The sequence below is a fragment of the Solanum tuberosum genome, unplaced genomic scaffold, assembly GCF_000226075.1.
Source record: "Solanum tuberosum cultivar DM 1-3 516 R44 unplaced genomic scaffold, SolTub_3.0 scf00174, whole genome shotgun sequence".
Classification (NCBI taxonomy): domain Eukaryota; kingdom Viridiplantae; phylum Streptophyta; class Magnoliopsida; order Solanales; family Solanaceae; genus Solanum; species Solanum tuberosum.
In genome coordinates this window covers 541,934-556,635 of record NW_006239103.1, presented here as the reverse complement: position 1 = coordinate 556,635, position 14,702 = coordinate 541,934, and the positions used below count along the sequence as shown (strand labels likewise).

At 33.1% G+C, this 14,702-nt stretch overlaps 1 protein-coding gene across 2 annotated transcripts; it reads left to right on the top strand.

Annotated features, from left to right (window-relative positions):
* The first annotated feature begins 4,872 nt into the window (after positions 1-4,872).
* Positions 4,873-13,645, top strand: LOC102580530 (putative E3 ubiquitin-protein ligase XBAT35). 2 transcript variants are annotated; one of them, XM_015311889.1, is made up of 11 exons: positions 4,873-5,097; positions 6,082-6,196; positions 7,316-7,396; positions 7,495-7,583; positions 7,702-7,793; positions 8,141-8,222; positions 9,938-10,040; positions 10,131-10,205; positions 11,403-11,488; positions 11,692-12,405; positions 13,226-13,645. In XM_015311889.1, the coding sequence occupies exons 1-10, from the start codon at positions 4,996-4,998 to the stop codon at positions 12,370-12,372; spliced, it is 1,506 nt and encodes a 501-aa protein (XP_015167375.1). In that variant the 5' UTR covers positions 4,873-4,995; the 3' UTR covers positions 12,373-12,405; positions 13,226-13,645. The 2 variants fall into 2 exon arrangements, with proteins under 2 accessions (XP_015167375.1, XP_015167376.1); XM_015311890.1 differs by lacking the exon at positions 10,131-10,205.
* Positions 13,646-14,702: the final 1,057 nt, after the last annotated feature.

Genomic DNA, 14,702 nt, shown 5'->3' with positions numbered 1-14,702 from the left:
ATTAAATTTCTGCGTGAAGCGCGAATAATTTTACTAGTTTTAGATAATTAAAAATAATAAATAAGGGCACAATTGTCAACATACATAGTTTCTTTAAAGAACACGTGTAATTTGTAAACTAAAACTGATCATGTGCCAAGTAAAGTGGTCTAGAGAGAGTATTTAGTTTAAGATATAAATAAGATTTAAAAAAATCTTTATTTTTTAAAAGAATCATATCATATTAAAATCATACAAACAAGAAAATTTAAAAATGTGAATATTTATTATAATGTCATTATTAGCATATTTTATTAGAATTTTTTTTAAATTTAGAATTAGAATTATTCTTTTTGGTGAAAAATATTTTTTGGTTGAAAAGGATCTCTTTTATATTTGATTGAGATTTTTTTGTAAAAAATTGGACTTCTATAAATATAAAAATATATAACATCCTCAATATAGTCGTTTAGAAAGTTTATTTAGAGGGAGATTATTCTCGTAATAGTTTTAATATCTTCTTTTATATTACTTTTTCATATATAGGCTAATTCACCAAACTATAATAATATTGTATTTTTTAATATATTATTATTATTTTGCGCATGATGCCTTATTTCAATCCCAAGTGAGCTAATGATTCAACAATTAAGAGAGATCGAAGACATGAGTCAAGGTGAGTGTAGTTAAAGATGCAAGCAATCTGATGATAATAAAAAAATTTATTTAGATAGCTATGAGATAAGATACAAGTGACGAGAGGGAGTTGCTCGAATGGTAAGCACCCCTCACTTCCAATTCAAAGGTTGCGAGTTCGAGTCACCAAGGGAGCAAAAAGGGTGGGCGCTCCTAGGGGAGGGTAAAAAAAAAAAAAGAAAAAAAAAACTTCCAACCCAAAGGTTGCGAGTTCGAGTCACCAAGGGAGCAATAGGGGTGGGAGCTCTTAGGGGAGGATAAAAAAAAAAAAGAAAAAAAAAAGATGATACAAGTACCTTTATAGGCTATGACAAAAATCTCAGAAACACCTTAGAATAAACTAAGGTCATACTACCTCCAAATTCATTTTTTTTAATTTTATACAATAACTTCTGTCATTTATGGAACACTCAGTGATTCCATGTAGTTAATGTGTGTGAGAGATGTTTGGATGCCCAGCAAATCTCACTAGAGTATATAGTAAACATGATACACATTAATGAAAAATCCCTCGATAAATGATAGTGGAAACTTCACACATCGTGATACCTTCGTCCACAACCAACATGGCAAAGGGCCAAACGAAAAAAATAGCCAACAAGATCCAATTATTCGATGTTATACTATCTGTGGTTAGCATAAAATTGTGGTAAATGATTTTCATTTCTCAAATCACTAGTTATTGTGTGTAACTTTAGAGGAACAACATGACAGAATCTCAAGGCCTTCAAATTTTTTATTTATTGTGTGTAACTTTAGAGGAACAACATGACAGAATCTCAAGGCCTTCAAATTTTTTATTTATTGTGTGTAACTTTAGAGGAACAACATGACAGAATCTCAAGGCCTTCAAATTTTTTATTTATTGTGTGTAACTTTAGAGGAACAACATGACAGAATCTCAAGGCCTTCAAATTTTTTATTTATTGTGTGTAACTTTAGAGGAACAACATGACAGAATCTCAAGACCTTCGAATTTTGAATCAATTGACCGCTCCAATAAATGTATGGCAAAGCAAGAAAAATATCAAAGTCACTACCTAGCTGAAAAAATCACAATTTTTATTGAGTATTATTCAATTTGATAATAGTTATTTGCTAGTCTAGTTATTTCGTTTATAGTGTCAGAAGATTGTGGGAGCACAATGTTCTTCTCCTCCCTTTATCTGTCATGTTCCATGCTCATTTTGGTATGAAATAAAGTTTAGCTCTCAAGAAAAAAAAAGGTCATATGCAAAAAGTATGTCTCACATTTCTTATTATATAATTTGGAATATGTTCTTTTAAGTTAATAAAATATAAGACATTTGTTTCAACACATTGGTTTTTGTTCTTAAAAAATTTGTTGATAAATATGAATATTCAAATAGTTTAATTCAAAGTTCAAAAAGATCATACAAATTGTATGACTATATAATATAAGAAGATGATGAATTTTTTAAAATATAAATTATAACTTTGTGATTCATATAGTAACTTTTTGCAAGTGTTTAGTAACACTCTCCAACTCATGCACACATTATACAAGGTATAGTTATTTCGTCGTTAATCCATAGCTAAACATTATTCGTAGCTAGCAAATTTTTGTTATGCATTTTGAATTTTTGACTTAACGTACTCATAACAAAGCTTCGAGTATATACCCTTATGGTCAAAACTTGAAGTTTGTCATGGACAAGTGGGGTTAAAATTTCAACATTAATCACCTCCAAGGTCATTTTAGTAATTAAATTGAAGTTGTTGTCGCTAATTTCTGTATGTCGATATAGTACTGTTTATTTTGTAGCCTATAAGCTAATCTAATTTTTATTCATTATTGAAAAATCTTAATAGCTCATTTGGTTAACTACCTAAACTTCACCTGAGTTTGATTCCTGCATGGTAATCCCCTCCCATTTCTCCTTCCTCTGCTCCTATTATTTTTTTTTAAAAAAAAATAAATAAAAGATCATGTTCTTTGATAATCCATGTTTTTTTAGTCTCTCTATTTAAGCAATTAAACATAATGCACATTTATTTATTCAAACAAAACGCACATTTATTTATTGAATTTAATTCATATACACTAGGAGTGTAAAGAAATATCCTCACATTATCAAGCTTTTTGGAGGCTAATTACTACTTACTAGGAGGATACTATTATACTAATATATAGTAGTTACTTTTTTTAGTTGATCATCAGTATATTTTAAGTTTTTGCATTTACTTACCTATGTTATGTTGCACCACATTGGAAGATTATCAGTACTTAGAGCCACATTCCAGAGGAAGTGTTGATGAATTATTCTTACCAAATTTCTAGGCAAGAAGCTAGGAGCTTGAAGTATAATAGGGAAGAATTGAAAGTTTTTGGACCAGGATCTAGGTCTAGTAGGGACAATATGCTTAGAAATTTAATAGAATGTTGTAATGTGAAAAGAATTTAACAAAAAATATGTTGAATTCTATCTTATGTTAAAACGGGATATATCTCTAATAATGAGTTAATAAAAATGTATGTTTCGGCTATGATTATTTATGAACCTCTGTGACAGTGACGGTCTCTGTTCTTTGGGTGAGCACTTTGTGGTGATCGAATACTTTATGTGCACATGCATCGAAGATGATCGATCTCGAGTCATTCGTGTGGATGTCTACTGATCATGTCTACCCTTCAAATCAATTTAGTCATCCTGATAGCTTTGTGACAGTCTCTATTCTTTGGGCGAACACTTTGTGGTGATCGAACACTTTGTGCGCACATGCATCAAGGAGGATCGATCTTGAGTCATTCGGGTAGATGTCTCATGTTCACCCTTTTAATCAACTGAGTCATCCCGATAGTTCATTAAAAGGGAATGATACATTTTTAAATTTAATAATATAAAATTATTAATTTTAAAAGTTGTACCATTACACAAATACTATGAAATGTTGAATCCATCGATATTTTCTATCCATATAAATATTATGATATATATAAATTAAAATTAAAAGTTTTGATTTTTATTTTTTTTATCATCACACTAATAGTATGAAATGTTCAGACTATCAATTTTAAAAGTTGTTAATCCAAAATAGACTTGCTGGATGACCTAATGAACATTAAATCATTTTCCATCAAGAAAATATATCAGATATGGTCTGTTGGAGAAGATTAATTAAATGGATCTTTGATTTGAATTTTATTGTCAATGGAATTTATTTTAATAAATCTATTTTTGCATTGGTGATAAAAGTTGAAGTAATTACCCAAAAAATTGTCAATTCTTTCTTTGTCAAGGAACTATAGTATATATAATAAAATATGAGTGTGTCTATCACATTTCAAAGTATTCACTTGACATTAAACATAAAATAAATTGAAAAACAGAAGCATTAGTGTTTGAACAATTCAAAAGAATCTACTCAGATTTGAGATTGACCATAAATAATTACCTTTCATATTAGTATGCTCAAATCCTAGTCAATTATTTTAACTTAATTACTTACCAAAGGTCGAATTTCATAAAAATATTTTAAATTAGCCTTTGCAAGTCATGTCATATTTTAGGCAAAAAGTCCAATATTTAGCCTTTATAAGAACACACTTCATGCAAATATATCTCATGAAATTTCAACTTCAATTGCGTATGTCTAACGTTATGCTCCAATATAGAGACAAAAAACAAGGAAGTCTACTAATCTAATAAGATACTAATTAGGTCAAATCTAATTTTAAAATATAATTGAAGTAGACTAGTAAGTTCATATATTTTTAAATAAAAATAAAATGTGGAATATCAGGTCAAAGTTCCCAATTTCATATTGAAATTTTGTTAGCCAAAAAAAAGAGATTTATGACTCGTTTGGTGCAAAAGATAAAGGAATAGCTAATTTTGAAATTAATTTTAGATCTTATATTTGCTTAGAACAAAATCGCGGTACAACTTACACTTCTCAAAATTATAATATTATTTTATTCCATAAGAAAAATAAAATAACAAATATGAGAAAACTAATTACAAAATAATTAATCTCAAAATAACTTATTTCTCGATCAAACTAGAGTGATATCCGATTTAACTTTTCACCCTAAATAACGGAGATTTGAATTTCTTTTGAAATTTCGATGAAATAACACTGTCTCTTTCTAGACGTATTAGTTTATCTACTTGTCCAAATCCTTGTTAATTAAGCAACTCCCTACATTTTCTCCTATTTATTATTTCTACCCCACAAATTTCCAACCCACACCGCGTAACTTAAAACCCGAAAACCATTTCTCTTTCTTCAACAAGTTTTCCCCCAAAATAAAGAGGGGAAATTTTTTGCTAATTTTCTTCAATTTTATCTTCTCCAATGGGGCAGCAGCAATCCAAAGGCGAGCTTCTGTATCAGCAAGTTAATTATGGAAATGTTGAAGGTATCAAATCTCTCCACCGTGAAGGCGCTGGACTTGAGGTATTGTAGTTTTTTTTTTTTTTTTGAATTTTTGTGTAATTTGAGTGTTTATGTTATCTGAATGTTTTTGTTTGAATTAATATGATTTTTGATTTAAAAAAATATTCTAATTTTGGAGATTTTTTAAAGATTTTTTTAAAGGAAATGAGTGGAAAGAGTTATGAATTTGATGAGATTGAGTTGTTATAGTTATGAGAGACTGTGAATTTAGTTAAGATTGATGGTTGACTGAAGTTAATTTTGGATTTTTAATAGCTTAATTACGGTTTATTTGATTGATTATTATATATCTGTGGTGGAGTGTTGACTGTTGATCATTTCTGCTTTATTGTGGTAAAGATGTAAACTTGAAGCTATAATTATATCAATCAAATGAACTATGACTCCATCTGAACTAGTTAGGATCCACGGTATGAATGGTCGGGTATCGATCCACTCTATGCAGGAACATTTCTTTTTCACAAAACTGTTGGATGAGAAGAGGGGGGAGTAAAACACAGAAAAAATGGTGGAATCTAGTTCCATCTTGCATATGGTGGTCAATTTGGAAGGAAAGAAACAATAGGTGCTTTAAGAATATTACTAACCCAATGCAGAAAGTTAAAGAAAACTGCATTAATACTCTATATTTTTGGTGTAAAGAAGAGGGTATATATGAAGTAGATCAGTTAGTAGATTTCATAGGCTCTTTGTAATCATGACTACTTGGCCTTTGAATGTTTTTTTTGTTTGGTTGCCAGCATACCCTCATTGCTGATGAATACAACTTTACCATTCTCAAAAAAAAAAAACATTTCTTTTTCACAAATTCATCATGATTAGACTATTTTTATGCTGGCAGTCAATGTAACCAAAGCTTCCTCCTCAATTTGGATTTGGACTAGTTATGCTTTGTGATGTTCACGTAGATAGTGTTTGTGTTTATTATGATCAAGAAAATTGCAGGAATTTGTTGTTATAATGTGTTAAATGGGTTGGTTTCAGTGGATAGATAAGGAAGGGAAGACACCGTTGATTGTAGCGTGCATGAATCCGGGGCTTTACAATGTTGCAAAAGCTTTGATAGAATTGGGTGCCAATGTCGATGCTTACCGTCCAGGTAATGATCTTTTCTGATTATATGCTAAAATGGTAAGTTGTGGTTGTGGTTGTGATTTAACCAGGAAATTTCTGTGTTATAATGGAGTGGATTAAAAGAGAGAAAATTCATGGAGCTGATTGACAGGTTTTTCTTTTGTGTATGTAACTGGGGGCAGGAGTGTTTCGATATGACTTGTTAGACTTCATATTAAGTAACTAATTCTTGCATCTATTTTATGAGAAAATTATCAATGCTAATGTTTTTGGGAATAATAACAGTATGATCAATTCTAGTGTTATGAAATGGTAATAGATTTGTTTAAGAAATACTCCCCAACATTAACATATTTTACATGCTTTCATTTCATTCATCATAACACACTCCCCCTTTTCTCTTAAATAGGCCACCAGCATATAAAGTAATGGCAGTTTATTTTATTTTATTTTATTTTAGTGGTGATATTATCTTTTCAGCTAACTGTAAAACCTGCTGACATTTGAATTTATCGTTTAGAAATTAGAACAACTTGTTTAACTGTGAAATGGAACCTCTTTGGCCAAGAGGTTGGGAGCCAAAAACACTTCTTCTCTTTTTTGAGAAAAGCACACCTTTTTTGAAAAGTTGAGGTGTTTGGCCAATCAGTAAAACTGCTAATAAATAGAAGCAAAGTAGTTCTCCAAGGTTGGGAAGAAGCTAAAAGTTTTTGCTTCTTAAAAAAAGCAAAAGCAGAAAATTATTTTTTTCAAGGCAAAAGTATCACTACCATTTATACGTATTTTCCAATATATCCCTCATTAACTTTTTTGTCATCAAAAAAAATTAATTAGCATATTCAGAAGATGCAAAGTCACAAAATATCATTTAATTACTTTACCAAAAAAATAAAATTAGCATATTCATAGGTTTTGTGAAGTTCCATTTTGATCTAGATTCAAATGAAGTGTCCTGAATTTATCAGGATACTTGTATTTCATTTGTTTTAAATTTCCAAATTTATTTTGTCACACCATATAATGTGGCATTCAGCTCTTATGTAGGAAACAATGTTTGTATTTACATAATCAGTGATGTTCAACTGTTCTGTATATTATGGATATCTGTTTGATCCTTCTTTAATACCTTTATATACATCTTTAGGTCGTCATGCGGGGACTCCTCTACATCATGCAGCAAAAAGAGGCCTTGAGCAGACAGTTAAGTTACTCCTTTCACATAGAGGTATAACTACTCAAACTGGTACATTTGTTGACTGATTCTTTTATGCTATCAGCCCCTTTTTGACTTGTTTGATTTCCTTTTGTCTCATGTATCTTAAGCTAATGCATTGATAATGAATGATGACTGCCAAACTCCCCTTGATGTTGCCAGAATTAAAGGTTTCAGCAATGTTGTTCGTGCAATTGAGGTATATGTTCACACTTCAGTTTTATATTTCTAATTCAGTCCTTAAACTTATGCGAGGATAATGTTCTAATTTTTATTTTCTCACACATGTCACCCTTCGTTTTCATGTATGTGTTTAGAGCCATATTTGCTTATTTTCTGGTTGGCTACGGGAACTTTATGGGCCTGGATTTCTTGAACTATTGGCACCACAGTTGCTTAGTCGGAAAGTGTGAGTATAATGGTCATTTTATTTTCAATATAATTTTTTATAAGCAGAGCCATTTGTAGGGTTTTTCTTTCAGACTTGACTAATGCATATTCAAGTGGTTATATTTAATCGAGATGGCAGGCTCTGGTGTGTGATTTCTTAGATTGGTCTCACACCTTCACATATAGTTTTTAACCTTGTTTGGCTTGTTATCCCATGTATTGGATCATTGTTGCATGGTGTTGATTTATGTATCTTATTTCTGCTGCTGCCGATTCTTTATACAGTTCAATAATTTGCTCTTGCCTTTTATTCATGTTTTACCATTACTATCAAAATGGACTTATGATGATTCCACATTTTTATAGCTGGGTGGTCGTCTTACCATGCGGTTCCCGTAACCTCAGAAAGTCTTTCAGGTTGGAGCTTGCTATATATTCAGCTGTCCAGGTAAGTTTCATTTTCTAATCTTTTACAATGTTATAGGTGGGATCTGAAGACTGTTTATTTTTTTCATGACGGGATACTTAACCTTTTTCTTATTTGTCATAGACCTATACAGAGAAGCATATACTAACGTACTATATCTAAATTTTAATTAATGACCATAGGTTATACGTATCCTAGATACGTGTGAATCATACTAGATACACATAAGATACATGTATATGTATGTATCTGGCGTGATTCGCGAGCAGAGGCGGATCTAGGCTTTCGAGTCACTGGGTGCCAAGTAGGGGCGGATCCACATGATTTGATAGGGGTGCACCCGTTAACTTCGAAAAAACGTGCTTGAGAAACGTATAATCAACAGTGCACCTATAAGAAGCATAGGGGTGCCCTTGTGTAGTTGGTACAAGCCAGAGGAACCACTCGCGAGAATACAGTTCAAATCTAGCTAGAACCCTATTTTATTATTTTTATTTTAAGTTTAGCTTAGAGCTCATATTTGTGCCATTAGTGACCAAGCAAATACTAGATTATTCGTTAATTGTAGTAAAAGTTTCACTAACTACCTAAATTAAGATAGTATTGATGCACTGAAATCTTCAAATTTTGGGTTCGCCTCTAATGCCCAATAGACTCAGATTAAATCAACTTTAGATTCAGATAGAATTATTCGTCTTATGGACAGATAGGTGAGCGGGATTGGGCGACAGACTGAAGGCTGAAGGCTGAAGGTTGAAGCTTTGATTAATGACATATTTTTGTTGTTGAAAAATTTAAAGGAACAACTAGAGTTTCAATGGTGAAGAGAAAAAAAAAACGTTTCTTTATGTTTAATCAAATAAAAGAAAAGTCAAAAAGTTAAATTAAATTAGTTAAAAAATAATTTTTGATTAATACTTAATAACAATAAGTTAACAAGTGAAAAAAAAAAATTCAAAAAAACAAAAGAGGATGTGCCTTGTAGTTAAAAAAAAAAAAAACGCTGCCTGTAGTTGAAAAAACAAAAAACAAAAAAGGTTGTCTGCAGTTGAAAAAAATAAAACAAAATGCTGTTAGTGGGGTTCGATCCCGCGAACTTAGACACAAAAATCTGATTGCCTACCACTGGCACCAGAGATCACTTTTGTTTACTGGGTGGCACGTTTATTATTTATACATATAGTGTATATAAATACCTATGTATAAATAGAGTTTCCGTCGAAACTTGTGGGTGGCGTGGCACCCCCACGGGTCTTAATAGATCCGCCCCTGGTTATACTGGATTGACAAACTAGATTCATATACTTGACTTCAGGTGTTAAGCAATGAGCTGAATTCATATTCTTACCTATTAGTCCTAGTCCTGAATGGTTTCCTTGGAATGCTCTCGAAAACTTTAGAAATTTATCATCTCTACTCATGAAGTGTACTTTTGATAAACCACATCATTTGTGAAATAACAAAATTTGATCATTATCTTCGGGCAAAACCTTCAGTTGGACTTGCGATGTTGTGAGTCTTTAGATTCTTTCTTTTTCTAGTAGATTACATTCTTCCATACCTTTGGGTTCTGTTTAGTTAGAAATGTCAAAATCCCACTCTTTTTCATGTATTCTTTCCTGATTGCTCCTCATATCATATGCTTCTCATATGAGCTAGGGAAAGCAATCTGTTTGTTGTTCTAAAAAGTCATATGGTTCATGCTATTAACATATGTAGAGCTATATCTTGACCAGGATGCTCAGCCGCGCACAATAGTTGCTCTGTGGAAGGCCAATATGGAAGAACCAAATTTCAGCCAGCCTGATTCAGCAGTTATCATATCCGATATTTCAAACAGTAATTTCCTACATTCTTCAACCAGAGTTCCTATAGCTGCAATGAAATATTTTCATTTGAAGATGATTATTTGTTAATTTTCATGCATAGTCCCGAAGCGCTGGAGGCGAAAGCGAGGGATAATGCCCTCCCAATTGATAAAGAGTAGACTCCGAGGAGCTAGGCGTAAGTACATTGTATTCTGATATAGTAAAAGTCCCTTGGAAGAATTGGGGTGACATAGTTCATAATCAGGGGAAGGGCTAAGCAATTTTTATTTAGTTTGAAAGTCACAATAAGGCAGTTCTATTACTTCCATTAATGGTAACGTAGTGCTCTAATGACAGTATGTACTAGTGTCTATACAATATACATAGATAAATGTGTGTGTGTGTGGGTATATATATATATATATATATATATATATGGGGCTTCCCCCCACTTGTGGGAATACACTGGGTATGTTGTTGTTGTTGGGTCTTGAAAATTATTTATAGGGCTATGCAATGATTTGCTGAGAGCTTATTCAAGTCGGTTAGAAGTTTTGCCAGCTGTTCTAATAAAATTGCAAAGATCATTCTCTCCAAGCTTGTGCTTGACATTTAGGTTTAAGTCCTTATTGGTCAAATTTACTCCGAGTGTCTGAAATGATAATACTTTTGCATCTCATTCTCAAACTGTTATTTACATACTTAAGCATCTGAGAACCATATTGTGTGTTGCTTGTGCTATACCTTCACCTCAGAATTGAGAACATTGTTCAAATACTTGTGTCTTAACCAAAACTGTCTGTTATGTTTATGGTAGGTCAATTTTCATTCTTTGAATATACACATGAGCTCACATCATCCCTCAAGTCTTCTTAAGTTTAGCAAATTTGGTCCAACTAGCGGAATGATACTTACTGGACCAAAAAACTAATTGTGAAACCATTTGCCACTCACATGAGCAATGGTCTAAACAGAAGGCCATACTGAGTCTTCTTCCCCAATTCCACCCCTTCTATGGTGGCACGTGGTTTCATCATTACTTGTTAGTTTCAAGGGTTAGTTGGGCCAAAAATGCTCAACTTTAGCAGAACTTGAACTATGAATGTGTTTCAACAACAACATACCCAGTGTATTTTTAAATGATGAAAATTGACCTACCCCAAACATAAGAAAAAAAATTGGCGAAAAACTCTCGGAAACTCCATCTGCTAGCTTAAAGATTCGAAATGATTGCTCCATTATGTACAAATGAATATATTGGCTTTGGGAACCCAGGACACAATTAACTATCTGTCTGTCGCATGATTCCGTTGTTTAAGTCAAAGAACTCATTATATACAGTATGCAACTTTAATTTTAAATCACTTTCCCACTTCCAAAATGTTGATTGCAGGAGCAAGGATCAAACTTACAGCAGTCCAGGAAAGCGAAAAGCAGCAATTGCAATCTTTCTGCAATGCATGCAAGGGCATACCTCAGGTGAAATATCAAACATCCTTTCTCTTCAAAAGCTAAGTTTGCAGTCATGGCTAGATCTACTTATTGCTTTCCAACTGATTACTAATTTATCATTATCATGAATTTGTAACAAGGACTATGCTACCAGTGAACTCATTGAACTGTGATTTTTGTAGTCATTGGCTAGCTAAAAACGTATCTTAGCTGCTCTACCATATTTTCAGGTCATGCATCCAGCATTTCCTTTCAGTTCTCAAACCCCTGTGGTCCCTGCAACTGCTCCATCAACCACAGAGGATGTGGAATTAGCAATGGCGATTAATGCCTCTCTTCAGTCTGCTTCACAACAAAGACCAACCTATCACGAGAATCACCCAGGATCAGGAACAGAAACATCAATGGGTTGGATTAACCCTGTTGAGGTTGCCAGTCATGATGGTAGTTCTTTTACAGGGGCTTCACAGAAAGCTAGTAGTAATGGCTGTCAAGTTGAGGAAGCCAGTTCAAGTGGCACTCAAGTAGAGCAAGTCCAGGTTCCGAGTGAAACGTCTACTGTAGTCCAATCAATGCCAGAGAATCTAGTTACCGCATCTGTCCCAACAGCTCCTCCTCTTACAAATGACGTAATAGACAATGGGCCAATTCATTATCCATCAATCGACTCCAGTCCAATTGACTTGTCTTCTGTGACTGTTCAGAACTCTGGAGCACACGAAAGCAAAAATCCTGATGGTGCTTCTTCATCTTGTGTAATATGCTTAGATGCTCCTGTGGAAGGAGCTTGCATCCCTTGTGGCCATATGGCTGGATGCATGTCTTGTTTGAATGAAATCAAGGGAAAGAAGTGGGGCTGCCCTGTCTGTCGTGCCACTATAGATCAGGTGATAAGGCTATATGCTGTTTAACAGTTGAAGCAGCAAATGATTGAAGCAGTAAACGTAAGCAATTCGGGAACCTCATGTCCTCTTATTTGCTTGTTTTACTAGATATAATAACAAAGTAAATATGTTGAATAATGTCATTCTCTCCCAGTAACATTTCTACTCGCTTTCTGAAATAACCAAGTTTTGGGGTATTCCAACGTTTGACTAATTGGCTCTTGTTTAAGTAGATCTTGGATTCTGCTGTTAGTGTATAGCACTTGTGTTTGTTAGCAAAGGCGGTATACTTTATTATTTAGGGACCTAAAGACACTGTTGGATTGCTTTCCCATGAGTTGGCATCTTGTTTAGACATTGAACTGGAAGAAATTTTAGAGGGATGATAACCGGAGCCACGCCCTTGTTGTCTGTCAACCTATTATTTTTTCTTAACAATCTGTATTCGATTCCTGATTAAACTCTCCTGGTAACTTAGAAAAGGTAGGCAAAATGTGCTTGCGTTTGGTTAAATACAAGTTTTAGATCTACAGTTGTTACATTGTAGAAGTTCTTGCTGGCATTATCAAAAGCATCTCCAGTATATATGCCCAATTTTGGAACTGATAGATGTTTCCACTATTCTGCTCAAAATTATTATTTTTTTGTAGACCTGTTGACTGTCCCGAGCAGATAGATTTTAAAGCTAATGTCGAATGCGACTAGATGTTCTGAGTTTGCTGAATGCATTTTCAATTTCTGATTATTCTTGATTAAATTTCACTGATTGAGAAACTTGATGGTTATGAATATGATTGTTGTGCATATGAGAATGCAGTGGAATTATATTACAATATTTCTTACTAGCAGCTGATTAGCTATATACTTTTTCACTTTGCAGGCATACGCAGAAGTTCTGCGTTACTAAAAATTTGTGAGTTTTGTATCATGTATACGTGTATATATATGCTACGGTACCAGGTGTGTTCAAGATTTCCGAAAGGTAGGGAAATGCTACGTGGTTATCCATCCCGGATAAGAACGTAAATTTCTTGTGCGGAGAAGTGAAACTGTTACTGGGATTACAAAAAATATATTGATATGATCCTGTGAATAATTTTAAATTTTATTGATGCTTTTATATGTAGCTGCAACTTGGTAGTTGTGTTACTGGTATGCTGGTGATGTTTATTCCACCTCAGTACAGCATAAATCGTCTGCTTATGTACTACTTTAAATTTGTGATGCATCCAACTAGGAATGTTTCTCATTGTCATTGGGATTATATTTATGGGGAAATATTGTATATAATATTGTTTTATACACCTTTATAAAAAAAAAAGGCTTAAGTCATCGCCAGCCACTTAAAGTTGTCCGCATAATTCACTTAGACACCTGAATTCAGGTTTGTACCTATTGAACACCTCTACTCCTTTGAATTTGAACCATTTTAACATTTTTTGAACAATTAGCTAAGAGTATAAAATGAGTGATATACACTCGCGGTGACGTGGCAATTTGGCAAATTAAATAATGACATGTGTCATTTGGATCCAAAAAAATTATTTTAAAATGTATTATAATTTAAAAGAAAAAGAAAATTATTATTATTAAAAAATGTGTAAGCCCGACCCACTCACTACCCAAACCCTTCCACTGCAATCCATTCCAGCTACTTCAACATTGTTCAAAAACTCCGGCGGCCCTGAAATCTCCAATAATTTCAATCATTATATTAATGCTTCTATATGCACTTCACATAAACACATGAAAAAGGATATAGTTTTGTTATTGTCTATCCATTTAGATTAGTATTTTGCTTCTACAATTGAAAAAAACAGAATAGTAAATTAGAGAAATTTACTTTGAAAAAGACGTCAAGAGCAGACAGGAGCTCCGACGATGAAGAAGTGTTAAGAGTTAAAAATGATTTGTAAAGATTTTGTGGAACTTCATTGTTTTCGTCGTCGTCGACTGAGGTCCTTGTTCTTCTTCCCTCGCCGGAGTATCCTTGTGAGTGACAAACTCATTGTTATCAGCGGCCAGGATCGGAATAAGCCCTTTGAGTTACTTTTGGTTCGTCAGAATTGTCACAAAGTAAGAGTTAAATTGCAAATTTATAACTTTGTTTGGCTTCCATAAATCAACAATATGACAAAGATTCAGTGAAAAAAGGAAAAGAAACAAATTTTTAATCGATCTAGATTCGAAGAAAACAATAACGAACAAGCAGAGGCAGAGACGACGACTGCTGCTTGATGGTTTGGTTGAGGAGTAGTGGCAGTAACCACAAAGAAGAAGAAAGATAAAAAAAATTAAAAAAAATTAAAAAAGTCTAATTAAATATTTTCACATTTCACGCGCTCAGTATACGTGAA